General features: G+C 48.2%; 4 protein-coding genes across 4 annotated transcripts; 1 reads left to right on the top strand and 3 right to left on the bottom strand.

Annotated features, from left to right (window-relative positions):
• Window positions 1–2,535: 2,535 nt before the first annotated feature.
• On the bottom strand, window positions 2,536–4,563 carry EsH8_III_000175 (Six-hairpin glycosidase-like protein; the record flags this gene model as incomplete). The annotated part of the gene is made up of 1 exon (XM_083261900.1): window positions 2,536–4,563. One exon carries the CDS (start codon window positions 4,561–4,563, stop codon window positions 2,536–2,538), a length of 2,028 nt encoding a protein of 675 aa, XP_083122387.1.
• Window positions 4,564–10,664: 6,101 nt separating this feature from the next.
• On the top strand, window positions 10,665–11,793 carry EsH8_III_000174 (uncharacterized protein; the record flags this gene model as incomplete). The annotated part of the gene is made up of 2 exons (XM_083261899.1): window positions 10,665–11,189; window positions 11,248–11,793. 2 exons carry the CDS (start codon window positions 10,665–10,667, stop codon window positions 11,791–11,793), a joined length of 1,071 nt encoding a protein of 356 aa, XP_083122386.1.
• Window positions 11,794–12,610: 817 nt separating this feature from the next.
• On the bottom strand, window positions 12,611–14,732 carry EsH8_III_000173 (fungal trichothecene efflux pump; the record flags this gene model as incomplete). The annotated part of the gene is made up of 3 exons (XM_083261898.1): window positions 12,611–13,895; window positions 14,135–14,532; window positions 14,589–14,732. The coding sequence occupies 3 exons, from the start codon at window positions 14,730–14,732 to the stop codon at window positions 12,611–12,613; spliced, it is 1,827 nt and encodes a 608-aa protein (XP_083122385.1).
• A 1,541-nt stretch (window positions 14,733–16,273) lies between these two features.
• On the bottom strand, window positions 16,274–16,999 carry EsH8_III_000172 (H-type lectin domain-containing protein; the record flags this gene model as incomplete). The annotated part of the gene is made up of 1 exon (XM_083261897.1): window positions 16,274–16,999. One exon carries the CDS (start codon window positions 16,997–16,999, stop codon window positions 16,274–16,276), a length of 726 nt encoding a protein of 241 aa, XP_083122384.1.
• Window positions 17,000–19,111: the final 2,112 nt, after the last annotated feature.

Below are 19,111 nucleotides of genomic sequence, written 5' to 3'. Positions count from 1 at the left end.
TGCGGTTGTTGTGGGTCGATGCCGTCTGTATCAACCAAGCCGACATCCCCGAGAGGAGCAATCAAGTTGCCAAAATGAACCGTATCTACTCCGGATGTACCCGTGTAGTAGTGTATCTCGGCCCTGATATTGCTGTGCCTTCAGATGGCAGGTACGCACGTCGTTGTCGACTGCATGAGTTGGAGGCTGGGACCGTGATCCCCAATTTCCCCAAGAGCTTGCACCACCCCCAGGAGCCACCCAAGTTGAAGGCTCTGCTTGAACGGAGGTATTTTTCTCGAATATGGGTCATCCAAGAATTGATGCTTTCTCAACATGTCTTGGTACGTGTTGGTGACGTGGACTTTTGGGCCGACCCCGTTATGTCTACGTACATGTCATCGCAAGTGCCTGGCTGGAGCTGGGCGTCCACTGCTGCACCTTGGGTTCAAAATCTGGCACAAGGGGCTTCGGTAGCAACAAGCATTTACGAAGCTATACAAACAACCTCTCAAGCACAATCAACTGACCCACGTGACCGAATCTTTGGACTACTTGGAGCAATGCCAAGGCTTTTTCAGCAACCGGCATCACAAACGAACGACAACCCACTATACGAGAATGACGTTCAAGCAGACTACTCATTGTCCTGTGACCACGTTTTTATTGGTACATTCGGACACTGTTTGATCAATAAAAGAGCCGCACAGATATTATATCATGCCTCGGGCATAAAGGCAGTTGACCATTACCCATCGTGGGCTCCGGATTGGAGGTTGCCAAAAACATGGAGCTATCTGTTCAAAGTACCGAGTATTACGATGTTGGATGTCTATGAGCCGATTCAAAAACATTTGGAGCTTCAGAGAGTGCAAAACGTATTGCCATATGAAGCAGTCATGGTTTGCCGGTTTGTGGGGTGGGCAGCCGACCACATTCGGGAGCATAGACAGTGGCATGACGGCGCCCACATTGACGGGTCCACTGGGGCTTTACGTCTTAACTTGACGCAGCTGTTTTGCTTTCACAGACCACCAATTTGCATTGACAAGGTCGGGACATTCCAGATCTTCAAATTGTGCATTGGAAAGAATTATGCAGCATACATGGCCTCAGATTGTCCTCTGGATGAGGTCAGCGGTTTTGGTAACGAACAAATGTTCGTCCTAAACGTTGGCAACAACCTTATCATTCACCTTGTTCTGAGACCCGTGGTGGGCTTCAAAAGAACATTTACACTTATCGCGGCCTGCCCCATCGTCTTCATTGCGATTACCGTCCCGGCCTCGATAAACAAGTTCGAGATCGAAGCTATTCGGTGGGAAGAGATGCATACGAGCTTATTCAGCGTACTCAGCGATATCTTCGAACAGACCAACAAACAGATCGAATACAAAAACCTCGAAAGCAAAACGGCGAGGCGTTTCTTTCCCGGCGTGGAAACACACCGCGACTTGCTGCCTTTCTACGCTGCTTTCTGCTCTGGAAAGTATGACTTTACACCAAAGCAACTCGAATATGCCTACAGGAGTTGTTTCAAATTGAAACGGTTACCTAGCATAAAAGATGGATATGTTTACCTGCGGTTTTCGAGAGATGAGTGGAGGACAGGGTTCTGGATATACTACATTGAACAAGAGGGCTTCTTTCTTAGAAACCGTCATGCGCTAATGATAGATAATCCTTGGGAGCATCGCTCCCGAGATGGCAGTTGGAAATCTGCTGTCCTTCCTCACTCCAGTTTTAACCAAGAACCTGGCGCAGGGACATGGAAGGACGATGATGCTGAGGTTCGATGCCGGTTAACGGAGTTACACTCCTATGCAGACCGCATTAAGAAACAGGAAAGTTGGATAGGGGGGTGGCTACGAAATCATCTGGACAATTACTTACATTGCTTATATACTGCTTCGTCCCAATCAGGAGAAGATGTTTTGGCAATGCTGGCCAGGGATCTGAGACAGGACGATGACTATATCGAAACGTGTGTGACGCCGCTCACACCCGGCTCCAGGCTATTCCATAAGTTTCGACACGACCTTAAAACTATTGGTAGCAAGCAGATGATTAGCATTTTGTGAAAAGCTTTTCATCAGGTAGAAAGAGGGTAATATAATTTGACTTTTGGATTTGTGACTGAGAAAAGATTCCGTTTGTATATCAAATGTTTGCTGTTTTCTCCCTCTCGCGTTTTGTAACATTGCTAGCATGACATGTTTTCGCGTGAAGAAGTCAAAATGCCTCTTAGAAAACAGCCACCTGCATACTTATAGATTAGCCTAGTGTCCGTGGGCGATTTTGACTGCACCTGAAGTACACTTGAACGTCATTGTGATGTTTTAATGGCAAAGATTGAAACGATCGCCGTATATCTAGCACAAGTAGTAGAGGTAATATTTTGATATTTTTGAATCACTGATATCCTATATCATTCACTATCTCTAAGTCACTTATCTAGACTACGCGTGGACTTATGTGCAGCTCTTGAATATGTATCTACTCCATTTCAGCGGAATAACCTACAGTTTTGTTGCCGACATCTGACAGCAAGTACAATCACTCTGTGAAAACTTTCAACTCCACCAGGCGAACACGCTTTCCTTCCTGCGGCTTGACTAGAATCCGGAGAGACTCCGTGGAAACACCCGACCACTTCGCGTTAGTAATGCCATTTGACAGAGGTTCATCGTAGGTCGCATCAGCAACATCAATCCACTCGCCGCTGAGAACTTGTAGCTTGTAGCTAGCAGGTACATCGAATCCCTTGTCTTCATTCGCAAAGAACGCGATCTCGGCGCGGGCGACCTCAACAGCCGAACCGAACTCAATGCTAACCCATTCCTCGGCATTGCTGTTCTCGGGGGTATCAAAACCATTCGCGATGGTGTCTTGGGTCCAGAACCATACTCGGCCATCAAAAACATCGTGAAGGCGGTCGATGTTGTAGTTGGAGACTGAGGCGTTGATTATTGGCAGAGGCTCGGTGGCCTGGAGCTGGATTGACTGGGCCAATGGACGAGATACCGAAACGGGTGCACGAGCAACCTCAGCGGTAAGTCGCTCAAGCTTCTCTGAGGAGGCAACGACCTTTCCGTCAACCTCAACACGCAGACCTGCCTCGCCGTAGTGTTCGCCGGTGGCGTCCCATTGAACAGCGACCTCGCGGCCATGGTAAAGAATGCGCTCGGCTCGGAAGTAGGAGATGACGGAAGGATCAGCCAGAGGGTTGACCTCAAGAACATCATCCTCACGTGGGCGGATGCCTACAAAGCCGGATAGGATAAGATCGACGTAGCCAGAATGGAAATAATGGTGGGAACGTCCGAGGCCGACAATCGGTTCGCCGGTGTCGGGATCATAGTTCTCCTCGATGTCAAGGATGTTATCGTAGTGTTTGTTGTAGTGTTGCTGGGAATATTGCTGAAGTAGACGGGTGTAATCCCCAACATTGACGAGCGAAGAAGAATTCGGGTAATGGTCGAGCACATTGGCAAGTGAGGTCAAGACTTGCGTAGTCTGGTAGGGCCAAGAGGGTCCATTCCAGTGGCACTCAGTATGGGTGCCTTCGTATCTCCACACACGCATGTAGTACTCGTATGAGGGTTCTACGGTGCGCAGACCAAAGGGACCACCGAGTTCATCTGAGCTTAGAGCGTGCTTCCATGCCTGACCAAACTTGGCATCATCGTCGGGAAGATCGTGGGCCCAGGGGACGAAGCCAGCAAGCTCACGTCCTCGGATGAATTCCCAATAGGTGACATTCTCGTTATTCACGAAATAACGATCCACGAAGTGCTCGAAAGTAGAGTTCCACATGTCTCTCTGGAAAATCTCCTTGATCGCCTCGGCACGCTTGTTGTACTCCTCCACCACGCTATCAAGCCCGCCCTTCAGAGAGGCAATTTTAGCAATAGCACGAGCGTTGGCATATTGATAAGTGTTGATGGTGGGCCGGAACGCCTGACCTCCGAAGAAGCCGTCGTAACCACCGGAAGCATCGATACTGGAGATTGTATACTCTGTGGCATCGGCAATGGGCTCAACCCAGAAGAGACCCTTCGACTCATCGTAGTGATCTCCCACCCACAGGTTGTAGACTCTCTGCATGTCATCAAGAAGAGTGAAGGCGAGCTCGGGATCGCCATCCACCAGGTAGTTTCGCCAGACACCGTCAGCCATGCTCTCAGAGAACTGACGTGGGTTACTGTCCGAGCTGTACATAAAGTTTGCGTAGTCCTGCTTAAAGCGAGGGTCGCGGCACCATCGACCTTCGGAGAGGTGGAAGATAGCGGCACAGTTATTGGACGCCCATGGCTGAGTCTGCCAGCCGACGTTGTCGATGAACTCGGTGGTGATGAAACCATATTTGGAGCCGATGTCGCGCTGGTGTGTGCGGAAGAGGTTCCAGCGGTAGTAGTACACATCGGTAATTTGCGAGTCGCTGGACTCGAACAAGGGAATCCGGTTGCGGTACCAAGGCGCGTCGTTGCCAAAGTACTTCTCAGTGATGGCATCGGCGTCCAAAGCAGCTTGGGCCAGGCGAACACCCAAGGGCATCGCGGCCAGAGTTGCCGAAAGCCTCATCTTTGCAGGGAAATTGAGCAGCTGTGAGAGTGGGGGAGGATGAGCAAGGTCGAAGGCTTGTGGCTGCTGAACCCAAGGCTCAAAACCTTCAACAGAGGATTGTATGCATTATTATATACAAACTGCCTTGGTATGACGAGTTATTTGATTCCACCGACGTGTTCTTGAACACTATACGAGACTGGGTCGCTTGAAGGTCTCATGATCTATCGACTGACCCGGCATCTTGGCTTGGCAGTCCAATATCCATGCGCACAAAAAAAGCCGTCGGAACCTGCATATTGTTTGCATGCTGCTGCTATAGCCATACACGCGTGCCAATCGAACCGAGCCGCTTCCTTTGACTTGCTCCAGAAATACTGTGACCCCGAGCGGGTAGCACTAATGGCGATGACGACAGCGGAGAAAGGTCTGGGGTGACTATGGGGGCTGGGGTCCCCGCATCTCGGTCGATTGGCGCGCGAATGAAACGTTGGCGATTCGAGCCCTGGTTATTCCGGGGGTGGGTGAGCTGGCAAACAAGGTACCACCAATGAACAAATGATTCAAGGTTATTTAACGAATAGGAAAAGAGAATTGAGGCCATAATAGAATGGTTCATGTAGGCCAGCCGATTTGAATAAGGTACGAGATGACAAAGTCAGTGCAGAAAGCCGGGCCCAGAATTCAGCCCCTGTATGGTTATCATACTAGAGTAGAATAACATTGTCTTTACGTAGGCGTCTAGTAGGCCTGTACGGATTGATGTACTAGGGTCAGACATTGTATCACAGCAGGGGGAGTCCGTGTGTGTTCCCGTTACCTAAAAACCACACTTTGTCTACCAGGGCCCATTCGCTGTCGTTAAAAATGCGTTGGAAACGCGCGGGAAATCCGCAGGAGAAAAAGTTTGTAAACATTCACAACAAACCCAACAGCCTTAACCACTACACTCGTCTGACGCATACTCATGATGACTGGTGCCGAGGACGACTGATTTTCTGATCAAACTAGACTATTCTGTCTGTACTATGCGACTTGCAGTCGTAACTTAACTGTTCTTGTTGGCTTAGTGGGCTCATCGAATGGTGTGTATTTGGATATATTAGTGCGTCTGCTCTGCGAATGATCCGCAACTCTAATAATATTTATCTCAATGCCTTGCTACCCTTATCAACTTCTCATGCGTCAGAACATTCAAGAAGCCTCCGCTGTAAATTCTGTTGTGCATCCTTTGTGATCGTCGTCTCTCCTTACTTCATTCATCCGCTGTCTTAAGGAGCTGATAGCAGGGTCTGTAGCTGGCATGTGAGTCTGATCAGCCGTATGGTGGTAGTGTTGAACTCAATCGCCCCAACTGTTTTCCAGCAAATGAGTGAGGGTTAACAAACGTAGCGCTGCATGCTGGAATTCTTGTCTGTGCAACCAATAACGATTGGTGACTCCAAGTCTACCACTTTCTTGAAAAACCCCATACTCAATATTTATCTTGGAGACTATGGCAATCGGTTCAGCTTGGTTTGTATAAGCATTTGCCCTACAGCCAGGACAGACCAGCATTGAAATCTATCTTTGAGGTCAGTCGTTCTAGCCTGTTACTTCTTTTCTAAACAATTTTGATACAGCTGTCAGAGTCGACGGCGATAAATATGTTTGGTAACGACGCCGATATTTGCTATTGTGAATTCGTTAGTCTTAACACGTCGGGATTCCAATCTTCTGAAATCACAGTCTCGTTTTGATTACTGCCTTAATTTCTGCACTGAGAAACGAAGACGAATGTATAATTTGGGCTATTGAAGACATACTTACAATTGGTATTTCAAGTTCTTAGTTGCGCAGCTTGAATCAATATTGTCCACCCTACCGATTGTTTGATTAGATACAGAAGTCAAAAATGAATGTGACGAGAATAATACTACGCTCTGTCTTATCATCTTCAACTTCTGATCTTCGCAGGGTCTTCGAGCTTGATCAGCGTTGACATTTTCAGGGCTGTATCAACACTTAAAAGGGTCTCTCGAAATCTACGTCGACTAAACACGTGATATCCATACTAATACACTACTATTACATCCAATAGTTGACAAATTCTCTACGTAATTGGTTTTGAATGCTTTCTCTCTTTTTATCACAAGGCATGGCCACATTCATAACAATACTAGACTCATATTTCTTGTACGAATCGATAGATACGACACGACCAATACGAAAATAATATGGTCTGTCCTGTAACAATGATTGGTCGCATTTATGTCAGTTCCCTCATTCAACCTCAGGCTGTGGAGTACTGATGATTGTTACTTGACGACCCTGGTTCCATCTGCAGAGCTGTGATGTTTTTAGCGCACGGGGGTGATAAGAAGTTCGAGGTTAAAACTAGGCATTTGTCATCTTGGTTCTAAGTTAGCCGTCCGGAGAATGGTATGCAATACTTACTGTGGCTCCGATCAGCAGCTAGGGATCCCATCAGGCTATGCTGTATGATAAATCTAATATGAAGCCGCAGACCTAGAGAGATGAGCACGGCGCATGCACGGCGACATTATAAACATAGGTAGTCGGACTCCGCTGAATAGGATCCACATGAATCAGTGGCAGCTATGAGAAAAAGTCGTCCAGTGGTTAAAATTCTCGTAATGAAAGTTTCCTTCGAATTGGTCAGCCGTACATGTTAATATCGTCCGTTCCAGATTGTGGCTTTCCACCTAAGTGTAGTTTCTTCTAAAAGTAACATATAAATACCCAAGAACTGTTATATAAGGAGTGAATGTGAAGATAGGTAAGTGAAATCCAGAAATGTGTACATAAGAACTGTTGGGAGGAGGGGGGCCTTGGAGTCTGATACCGATTGCTAACGGTCAAGATGACACCAGTTCGTGTTGCCAGTATTTATGCAGCTTTCTTTATGAAGTAGCAGATACCGAAAGAACATTGCTATAATTCGCTGCAATTCAAAATGTCATTTTAGTTGCGATAAAAGACGAAAAGACAAACCGTGAGGTCATCAAAGTTCACTCGAAAGCCAACCGCATTGACCAAGATAAGAGCTATTCTCTCTTAAACCAGGAACCTATCCCGGTATCTATTATGACTGTTTTATTAAACGCCATCACTGTGGTCCGGTGTAGTTACACGTCATAAGCATGTATCAATGGTGGAATTTGATGTTCGAAATTAGCTTGTGCGAGGTTTATATAGGCATTGTATGAGAGTTGAACACTGATGAATGGACTTCTAATCTATAAAAACATACAAATTTACTTGATTTATCAAACCAGACGGTCATATCATCGAAGTTGTAAAATGTACAGGCCAAATTACTCCTTTGGAGCGATAATGGGTTTATTTGTCTAAGCTCATGAGCACAGGGTCTAAGTACATCTATCTCAATGTGGCATCGAGCGAATCGTGACTTCTCGATGAACCAAGACTTTAAAAAATAGGACTTCGAACCAGGGGATCTCTGATGGCTTAATGTTTACGACAAACCACACCACCAGCCTGTCAAGTGGTGGCCCATGGCAGCGGAAACGTGTATCACATTTTGCGGTCGCCGTTCATCTTGATCCCATTGCCGAGTCAACAAAGCCGATTATTTATGTTAATACTATTTGTTGCTCATGCGGTCTAGTCTAAATTGCCAGTTGTTGCACATCATATGATCGAACCATTAGCCTGGCCACAGTACAGCAAAGACGATGACTTCTAACTTGTTCATCCCATAACAAACAGGAAAGGCCCCTGGAGGGGAAATTAGCGATAGGGTGAGACGGAATAGGATTTTTAGGGCTGATGCCAAGTTAAAGAGTGCACCAAGCAGTTGGCGGGTGCTGGACCGGAAAGTCTTGAAAAGCCTTCCGATGGAAACGAGGGTGCGTTAATGGCCACAAAAAACGGGGATCAATTCCTTTGATTCGCCCTCCGGAGTACATCATTTTAAGTCACCCTGTTCGGCTGCAGCAGAACCAGGGGGGGCATTCCTGCCTCATGCCTTTGGGCGCTTTCCAGTGGCAAGTGGTCCAAAGCCCGCCCCTTTGTGTTTTTCTATCCGACAAATGCGAGCGGGCCAATCGTGCAGTTATACCAAGGTTACTTCTGTTTGACGACTCTGTTTGATGACAGAGGAGTTAGCGAAATAACATGGCGTGTCACTTCGTGCTTAGCATTAGATAAACATGTCAGATGCAGGTGGCCAGAGCTGTGTAAATCCTGGTATGGGGGAGGGACTTTTGTCAATGCCATTAAGAATGCCGCCTGTGAACGGCAATAAAACAATAGGGTCAGAAATCCATGCTAGAATCTTATTAGTATTGATGCACTCGGTAGTATAGACGACAAGACTGTCACTGGGCAATGATCTTTCAATAATGATGGCAAAGGTGACAAGGTGTAGGTGGCAGGGCGGACAACAGAGAAGGATAGATATCATAAGAGAATAAGCACAGACGGAAGGGATTGGCTGGTGTTCAGAATGCGATCATCGGAACTTTTGACTGTAACAACTTGTAGTGTACGTAGGTAGGTAAGCAGACCAAACGAAACGTTGAATGGCATTGTCAGGCCCATGGGAAATTGCCACATGTCCTTGGCCAGTAATGCGAATATTGGAAGTCGCACGTGGTTTCAGACTTACCGTTCATCAGTGGCCGGAAGAGGAACACTCAATCAAAGCCAATGTAACAATCGAGTTTGTCGCTTTTAGTAGGGCTGGACAACATGACCATTCGAACTGTGGATGCAAAACACACGTGGATATAATGCCCCAACGAGCCCCAACGGGTTGTCCTAGTCAGACAGTTCGTTGCCGGCATTCTATCCAAGTCGCTGGGAAACATTCATCGAATTGAAAAGCCCAAGCACACTGGTCATAGTCTGAACTCTGATCGCGATCCCGGACGGGCGCCGTCTACGCACATCTTGCCTAATCAAGACTAATGGCACGCGCGAGGGATGATGAACTAGTCGGGACCGCCCCTGGTTCGCTTGTACGTACAACCACTAACATAATCCAAACAGACAGGGCTGAGTCTCTGGCGCTTAACATTTTATCATCTACCCACTCAAGCTTAGCTCGGGGTTTCGACTTTCCCGTTCTTAAATTAGGCTCACTAACCTGCGTTACTTTTTGTCATGTAATCAAAAGCTGCATAGCTAGTTTTTCCAGAGTCCAACCTGGGGAAAGAAAGTTAGAAGAATTAGGAGGGGAATGACCCCAGAACTTTCACAGGACTCCCGTTGCTAAATTCAAGCCGGAGATCCTGACCTTCCGATATCTGTGCCAGGATTACGACTATCGCCAGAATCGCGTCAATCTTTGCTTATTTAAGCCAGCTGAAGCGCGGTAGGATGACGGTAACATAGGCCAAGAGGATGCCGACATATGTGGGTCCGAAGGATTCCGTAGTGTAAAATGGGGAGAGCGCAAAGTATTGCAGCCTAGCCAGCTAGCCAATGCTGTGCTATCTCACCGTGACATCGGAGCGTTTGCTCGCTTGATATCCATGTCTCAAGTCCCACGCTGCGTCAAGCCTGCCTGGTGCCTGCGTGCATGCCTTGCCGGTTCAAATGGTAACGCCTGTCTCTTCCTGCTCAGTTTCACACACACTACAGCGTTGTTCCCAACCCTTTCGTCGGCCAGTCAAATGGCCACCCACCGCTGCAAAGCCACCTCACTTAGCGATGATCCTTCAGGAATGGCCCGGGGGCGTTAAGGGGCCGGGGGGGGCGTCAAGGGGCGGAGTGGGAAACGAGCCAGTTGCAGCCCACCCGCGCCTGGCATCTTTCTATCCGTCCCGCTCCTCCAGCCTGAGGTGGTGTAGTCAATCTCACCCCCGACCGCCACACACGCATTTAATATTGGGGTCGGCACTTTCGCTCCAACACCCCTGCAAACCGGGCTTAGTTCCTTCTAGCACATTTGAATGATTGCTCTCCCTTCTGTCCTTTCTTCCGAGATTTTTTTGAACCCTTCTTCTTGTTTTGCGTGATTGATTGCGTGAACGCTTTTCACCGGTTTGCAGATTTCTCTTGCCCCCAACCAAGACGTCGGGCGCACCACCTTCTGCCTCAAAGGACAGCCACAAACGTGCACTCGCGGTACCGAGAACGAAGCAGCAAATATGTCGGCAGTGAAATTGAACTCGAATGCGTGGTACTCCATTTCAGAGGGTCGCGTCGCGAACGTCTCGGTCCCTCTCAACAATAATCTGCAGCAGACCGGCAATGGACTCAGAGTCTTCGGCAAAACGGATGCGATGTGGCAGTTTCAACCAGTCCCTGGCAAAGATGGACGGTATCTCATGAGGCTAAACACGGCGGGCATAGCTGAGCAGCTCTCTGTGTGCTGGAGATCGGACGAGGCGTTTTCCAGCAAGACGATAGGCTGCATGAGGAAGTCGGAGTCGGATGAGAGTCAACAGTGGGATATTACAGAATGGGAAAGCGAACCAGGCACCTTCAAGTTCACCAACGTTGCGAATGGCACGGGCTATGTCCTTGATGTCCACCCGGGAACTAACCTCTTCATGTCAAGCGACATTGAAGGCGAATCTGGAATTTCGGCACGCCAACCTGCTCAGCACTGGATCATGACAAGTTCCAAGCCTGTAGACGACGGCGCGTATTCCACAATCTACACCGCAGATGTAAGCAGTTTGCGTTGGGAATGATAGCTGAGTTGGGATTGATGCTGACAGTTCAAAGGCTACTACATCTATAAGCACAGCAACATCGACCGCCGTCGCCACTACCACAGGGACAGGAACAGGATCAGTAACCCCTGCCGCTACCGGGGGATCTGCCACCACCAGTTCCAGCCCCACATCATCACCATCATCGGCAGGTCTATCTCCAGGAGCCGCGGCAGGCATCGGTGTTGGCGTCTCCTTGGGAGCCATCGCTCTCCTGGGTGCTGCGTTCTTTTTCTGGTGGCGCCGCAGAAAGGCCGCGAAGAATGCCGCTGTACCACCCAGCGAGCATCCCCAAGAACTCGGCAACGATAGAAGCACGATCGGGAAGCTCAGTCCCGGTACCGTAAACGCTTCGACAGTTGGCCACTCACCATCACCGGCAAATGACTACTACGCACACGAGTCCAAGGTGCTTGGCCATATGCAACCGCACTCACATGCTGCCGAGGCCAATACAAACCCAATCTACGAAGCCCCGACAGAGACTCGGTTTGAGTTGGACTCGGGCCAGGCAGCTCCTCCCACGGCAGAGCTATCCAGCGATGCGACGAGACGGTGATGATTTATAGATGGCCTGAACTTGACTTTGAGGAGATGCTACATGGCTACGTGGGATGGGGTTTCGGCATAGCAACATTTGTTACACATATACCATTCGATGCCGGCAGAACAACTAGGGTAGTTGAATTATTGTGGAAGTCACAGCCAGGCGTTTGGATTTATAAGACTTGCAAAAAGCAACTTGGGGCCATCATTGGCCCAGTAGATAAATTCAGTTTCCCCCTTTCTCCTTTGTTTAACTACCAACACTGTGAGCTATTATTAATACATTAATGACCGACATACAACGAGCCGATATTAGCCCATCTAGGGACTTGTAGATTTTGACCCATCCACTAATTTAGTAGTTTCCGAAAATGCCGTAAGTAAACCAGGCCGTCGGCCGCGATGTGATCAAATGGCCGCTGCTAGTACCGCTGCACACCGCTATGAGCTTACACGGCACCGGATTACGAGGTGGGGCGCCGGGTGGTGAACGACCGCCATACCTTCGGGGATCTCGGCCCCACATCCCTACAACACAAGTCGCCAAGTCCGTCCCGGAACATTGAAGTCTATCTGTAGAAGCGCAGGCTAATGGATAAACAAGTAGACTTGAATAATACTGAAAGGATGGAAAGCTACCGGAGGACGAGTGTTATCTACCCCGGCGCCTAAATACACAATTGCCATACAATTTAGCAATTTAGCGACTTAATTCTCAACCTCAAAATCTCATCTTTGACCAGTGCTTCCTTCCTCTACCATAGTCGATACGTGTGTCTACGCCCCCCCTCAAATTTCGTTAAAATACTTCGTTATACGATTGCTTCCGTTCAGTTCTTTGCAGCCGATTCTACATGAATTGCTCTCACACCCTGAAACTCTATGCCTTGGTCCTCTTTCGGGGTTGAGATGCGCTTGCCGCGGCCCTGGGCCATCTGATCCTGACCCATGGCGGACTGAATATGATTGGTCATGTAAGCCGTTGGATCCTCAACGAAAAAGGAACAGAGAAGGGCAATAACACTGAATGGAATGGTGACGTAGAACACAATCTTGAACGCATGCCCAGCTGCAGCTCGTACAGCCGCTCTCAGGGCTTCTTGAATCTCCGGTGTAATTCCTGGAACGTTGGACAATGCCAGAGGGTTTCCGAGGTTGAATTCAATGGACGCCGGGATGATGAGACCAAGATTTGCAGGGTCTAGTCCGTTTCTGATAGCTGCTTGGGCAACTTCTTGCCCAGCAAACTCGCCGAACCTCTCATGGAAGATTGTGTTGAAAATGGCGTTTCCGACTGCGCCACCTCCTGATCTGAAGGTGCCCAATAGACCCATGGCCACACCGAGGTTTGAGTGAGGAACGTGAAGACTGGCGATAGCGTAGGATAAGATGGTGACCCAAACGAACATGGGCACGCCGATCGCGGGAACGAAGGCGTACGCAAGCTTTTGATTGGGGTACACTGTAGCAGCACTGACGCCAATAAATATGGCCTGGAGTGCCATTCCGATCACGAGTTGCCATTTGATATATCCGACTTTGTGCGCAATGAGGGGCGCAAGGACACCGGTGAAGCCGATCATCAGAGTGTTAGGCAGTGACAGGACGCCGATCTGAATGCCGTCGGTGGTGAACATGTATAAGAATCCTTGGGGAAGCAAAGCCGACATGGCATGGAAGTTCATGCCCGAGACGAAAAGTACGACCAGGAGGACAGAGTATCGGCGGAACATTACAAACAACTTCAACGGAAACATCGGATGCGGCGCCATCTTGAAGTCATACGCAAAGCCAAGGGCTAAAACGACGACGCCCACCACAATTGGTGCAATCGCCCCGGCACTATTCCATGGGTACGCCGGGGTGCCGCCCCAAGTCAAACCGATGAGGGCTACCGCCAGTCCGGATGTGAATAGAACCAAGCCAATCCAGTCGACATCGCGGAGCTGCTGCATGCGGGTCTTGTCGAAGTCACCCCGTGGCCGAGGAGTGGGGAAGTAGGAAAACGCAGTGCCGATGAGGGCGATGAACTCAATGATGATACCCAATATGAATATCCATCGCCATGACGCATACTTGAACAGCGCATTGGCAAGCAACACGGAGAGGATGCCCCTAGTGTTGGAGAAAGTCAGTTATCTTGACCTTATTCGGCAGAAGAATATGCCTATGAATCACTTGAGTGCCGTGCAGGGATTCTCCAATTCGTGGGGGAGGCGGTGTTCGGTCGGCACGTTGCCTTGCGCCGGCCTCCAGAAATATGTGCCGAAGCCAGAAACAAAGTTTCCAAACTAGCGGGCACATTCGAACCATGCGACAAAAAACATGGGGAAATGTCAGGTGCTCAGACTTACCAAGGAACTGCAATCCCGGATTCCAAGATCCCCAGTCCAAGAGATCGCCACTTGTTAGGAAGCATCTCTGGGACTCCGGCATAGGAGACAAAAAGAAAGCCAGTCCCCAACCCGATGAGAGTCTCGGCTGCGATGAGGGTTGAGATGTTCTGTGCGGCCGCTGCGGCGATGCAGCCGATCGCAACAGTAAACTGGCCTCCAAGGACCAATATTCTTCGGCCGAAAACATCGCTGAGCGGCCCGGCGAGAGAGAAAGAGCACGCTGTTGACAGAGACCAAGATCCCACGACCCAAGCTAGTGATTCTTGGCCGCCGAGCTCTCCAGTGATTTGCACGACGATTGATGCAACGGTGAGGAAGGCAAGTCCAACTGGAGGACCAAATGATAGAGCCATAGACTGCTTAAGATTAGCGAAGAATTCGAGTTCGCAAGTGCAATAAACGATGTTCTTACGAATATTGCTATCCAAGCTTTAATGCTGACGCGGGCATTTTCCGGGTTGTCCTCCAGCGCTGCACGGTGAGGATCCTCCTCAAACTCGATGACGGCTTGGGCCTCCTGGGCCATCCGAATCTTCATCTCACGATCGTGACCCATTGTAGAAGACTCGTTTTGAGACATCATGAAATTTGCAGCCGTATAATTTGTTATTTATAGTTGAAGTTATTTCAGAAACGTGGCAGATTTCACCAGTTCATCTCGAAGTCCAAAGAATCTGCAACATGGCAGAGCAGGTTGATATACACTTTGGAATATTGGAGGCCCGAGCGTTATTCCCAGAAAAGCCTATTGACGAGCAAAGTGACTTGACCATATTTGCCGTATGATTGAGAAATGCCGTGTCAGGGGTTAGTCTACCTTTCTCGATGCAACATGACGGGATGAAGCCACCAGTGGCTAGCGCGGTTACGTCGTTTCTTGGAAAGGAAGTCGGCAGATACAACTCCTGCAAAACCTCGACTGTCACACGAAAACCTTCTTCCAATAAGGTTTCTTGCCGAAGACGGCAGCTACATTCGAGAGTGGGTGATTAATCTGAGTTCTCGGACCAGCTGAATTGACACCGCATGCCCCCAATGGTATTATTCTTCGATGTTGCGAAGAAACTAGTTCCATTGCCATCGGCGTGCATGGCGGCTTGGAGGTTGAACTTGAGACAGCTGGAACGCGACCGCAGAACTGATATCTAGAATTCCCTCCTCTATCTTTGGATTTGAGCGGTTGCTGCTTTAGCTTGAGCTAGCTTGAGTCGACCTGAGCAAGGGGTTTGCAGCCTGTGAATAGACCGCATATACTCATATATCCTGGGACCTTTCAACATATTTTTCACGATCCAGACACGTATATTGTTCAGTCATCGATTATGTAGTTAATTGAGGTAACCGAGCTCAATGACGTCAAATACGAAGAGACGATATTCCCCTTTTTTTGTGAATGAGAATACCTTCGTTGGAGTACTTTACTTGAATGTTAGCTTATAGCCTTGTTATGGTCGCCCATATATTCCACTGCCTGTCAGTTTCTTTTCATTTTTCTTCCTAACAATCATTGCTCGCTCTTTCTCTCTTTCTCTCTCTCTCGCACGCACACTCATACACTCACACACTTTCTCTGTCTCGAAGCATGGAGAAACTTCGGACAACAACAAACCGGGAACATGAAATGGGATTTCACGACGCAGGGACCAAGAAGCCACTCTGGGCTGACAACAGTAGCAATATTTGCATAGTGGATGACCCTTGGGTGAGTTTAGAATTAAACAATTCTTTTGCACATTGTTCTGCTTCACTATTTTACAACTTATTTTCACTGTCTGCTCTACTGCTTGCTTTGCTGTCCATTTCACCTTCTACTTTGTGTCTTCATGATGTCGGCATGCAATTCGCTAGATTCTCCATCCTAGTCCCTACCATTCTTAGAATCGTAACAGCTGTAGGGAAGCTGTGTGTTACCTATCCCATCTTACCAATTTTGCGAAGACTTGATTTACCTGTTTTAACCCAATCCTTTATTTCGAAACCATCCGTTCCTGTACGTTTTGTCCCTTGAGATTTCTAGGCAATGTATTTAATTGGTTTACTCTTCCCTTCGCAAAAACAGCGCGAGTCTGTATTTCATGGGGTAGTACCCTTTGATAACTAATTCTCTAGAATAGCTACGTACATAGCCTCAACCCATCGACTTTGTGTAGTAGCATCACTGCCATATTCTATCGCGCCATTATCTAGAGAGCCTTGAAATTGGCTCTTTAAATGGAAATGCCCGCCATCGCCAACATCAATGTCAAAACCACGGATCCCTGTCATAATAGACAACGGACGCTTGCCTTCTGGAAGATCAAAGTCAGGCTCCCAGTGATTAATGTTGCCCTTAGTGAGTTCCTTATTGGTGAAGCTGTGCGTTGCAGTCTTGACTTTGACCCCGTCGAACTCCTTGTCCCATACACACCATCCCCAAACGTTGCCAGAGTGCCGGCTACCACCCCATGACTCAATAACGAGGCTGAAGCCGGTTTTCGTCAAGTTCTCAACGCGGCCGCGCAGCCTGCCGTTACGCTCGGTATTGGCACCGCCCGTGTATTGTAGTGTAATGCACCATATGGCAGGTGTCGCAGGGACCGTCTTGTATGGTTTCGCAAAGGTGACCTGGTAGCTCGCAGTGGCGTTTGGTTCCGAGGCGTTAATATCAGAATCAAAATGATGAGTCCCAGTATTGAAGTTGACTTCGTTATCGGGAAGCGACAGCCATGAATAGGTCACCTGCTGTTTGAGGTCCGAAACAAGGTATGCTGAGTAGCTAAAACCCTCTCTTGTGACCAAAGCGGGACCGTCAGATTGGACCCAGCAAGCTGGCCTTGGCCCCATTTTAACCCCGTTTGATTCATTGAAAGGCTGAGTCGACCTGGCTTCACTGAATGCATAAAGTGTGGCGATCACGGCTGCAGCGGAGCAGATGGAATGTGTGGTTCACTATAGAAAGTCTAGATACAATAGATCGGTGGATATATATACCCCTGACAGGTGGATCCAACGCGAAGCCAGCCGGGGCGCCGTCGGCCCGCACGAAGTCGTCCCGTACGAAGCCGGCCCCGGCGCCGTCGGCTCGCGACATAAAGCACCAGGGGAAACCAGGGATACGACATTCCAAAGCGCGCTGTAAGTTTGTCAGATCCATTGGTGTTCTTCTCCGCCATTGTGGCTAGTCCCCATCTGCTCGGCAGTGTTTGCCGCTCACTGTCCAAATTGCCTATAGCTGTTGTTGAAGAGACCTCGGGGAGAATGTCTCCCCATATGAATCCGAGGCGATAAATTCCAACAAGGTCCTGACTGCGGCCAAAGAATCCTTTTAGCGTTCCTTGACCAAGCGGGCAGTCGACGTAGCACATGGCGATGTCTGAGTACTCAACCCCATCCTTTGTCGCCTTATTATCGCTAGTTGGTGTGCTCTGCGCAGCCTCGGCGACCAAACTTCGACCGCGGTTCGTGAAGAGCCGGACACCGAGAATGCTCTGTTCGCCATTGCGCACACCGGTCTCAATCTAGCCGGATATTATCCGCTCACCTGGTCTAAATGATTCTAGCTTGAACGATTTCCCAGTCGTAGTAGGCTAAGAAAACAGAAATTTAGTATCTTTTTCTCTCAAATCTGGTTTGCATAGATCAGTCCCATGAAGAAGTAAGCTTACCCTTCCCTGGTGTACTATTAATCCATTCTCGTACTCAAGGGTGATGGAGCGGACCATAAATATCAAACCGGAGGTGATATCTGTTGGTCTGAAATCATCGCAATCTACACCATACCGTCATCTCAGTCTTCAACAGCAGCCATTTCCATCTTACTTTCATCTTATCCCTGAAATGAATTCTGCAGGAACAACTTCCAGCGGCAACATATCATTGAAGGTACTGTTCCCTGGAGTCAAAAACCCGGACGGCCTGGTCAAAACCTTGACAGATCAACTCCAAAAAGACGAATTCCAATACAACTTTAAAGAAACGTCCAACAACCCTGAGCGCCGTGCTAAAGCTTTTGATCTCATTGAGAAGGCTCACAAAAGCCTTGGCAAGTCGCTCCCTAGTTATCCGCCACAAATCGCCAATGCGTATTATGTCTTGACGGACCATGGCAGCGGGTATGCTAGGGCAGAAGAGTCTCTTCCAGCTTGGTGTAGCCGCATGGCTATACAACTAAACACTGACGTGGGCAATAACGTAAGTTTGACATTTACAACTCAACTCTATTCATAAGGACTTTTGAATGTTTAACTAAACATCCATATTTAGGTAATTTCTGCATTTGACCACTTCTACATCAACCTCAAAAATATTCATTTCGACACAGAGTTGACAAGTGACTTGAAACATGTCAAAACCGAAGAAGAGTTTAAGAAAACAGGCGACAAAGGGTCGAGAAGACTATACGCCTCTCAGCAAGCCATATTCATGGCAAAGAAGATAGCAGCCAAAGAAGCTGCTGACAAAGATGCACTTTTGCAAAAGCATTCTCAGGGAGGGTAAGAATGTCAAGCAATTTGATCAACCACTGGGTTACATAATTAACATTGAATGCAGGGAACTCATTGGAATAAACCATGTGGGAGATACTAGAAAATTGGTAAAACACTAGAGATTATCTTTGAGTTGGAGTTTACCATCACCTTAATTAGTGTACTGGGGCGGGATTCAACATACACAGCCTAGGGCATGTAGGCAGCAGGGCCGATTTTACCCCTGATTGTAGCAACCATTCTTCTTTTCCTTCGTCATCCACAGGGGCTTCAAGCTTCACCAATCACTCATTCCAGTAATAATACACAAATTGATCTAGAAGATGTATAAATATTATGCGTCACGGGCCTGTGGTTTTGGGGTTGCAGTGCCTGTTTATAATCCATGTAAGTATCTATTACAAGGTGCTTTGTATATCTATGAGTGATAAAAAAATCTTGGGTTAGACTTTAAGATGTCTAGATTATC

The sequence above is a fragment of the Colletotrichum jinshuiense genome, chromosome 3 (genome assembly GCF_051148585.1).
Source record: "Colletotrichum jinshuiense chromosome 3, complete sequence".
Lineage (NCBI taxonomy): Eukaryota > Fungi > Ascomycota > Sordariomycetes > Glomerellales > Glomerellaceae > Colletotrichum > Colletotrichum jinshuiense.
Note: the sequence above shows the minus strand (reverse complement) of the source record. Positions and strands in the feature narration are given on the sequence as shown.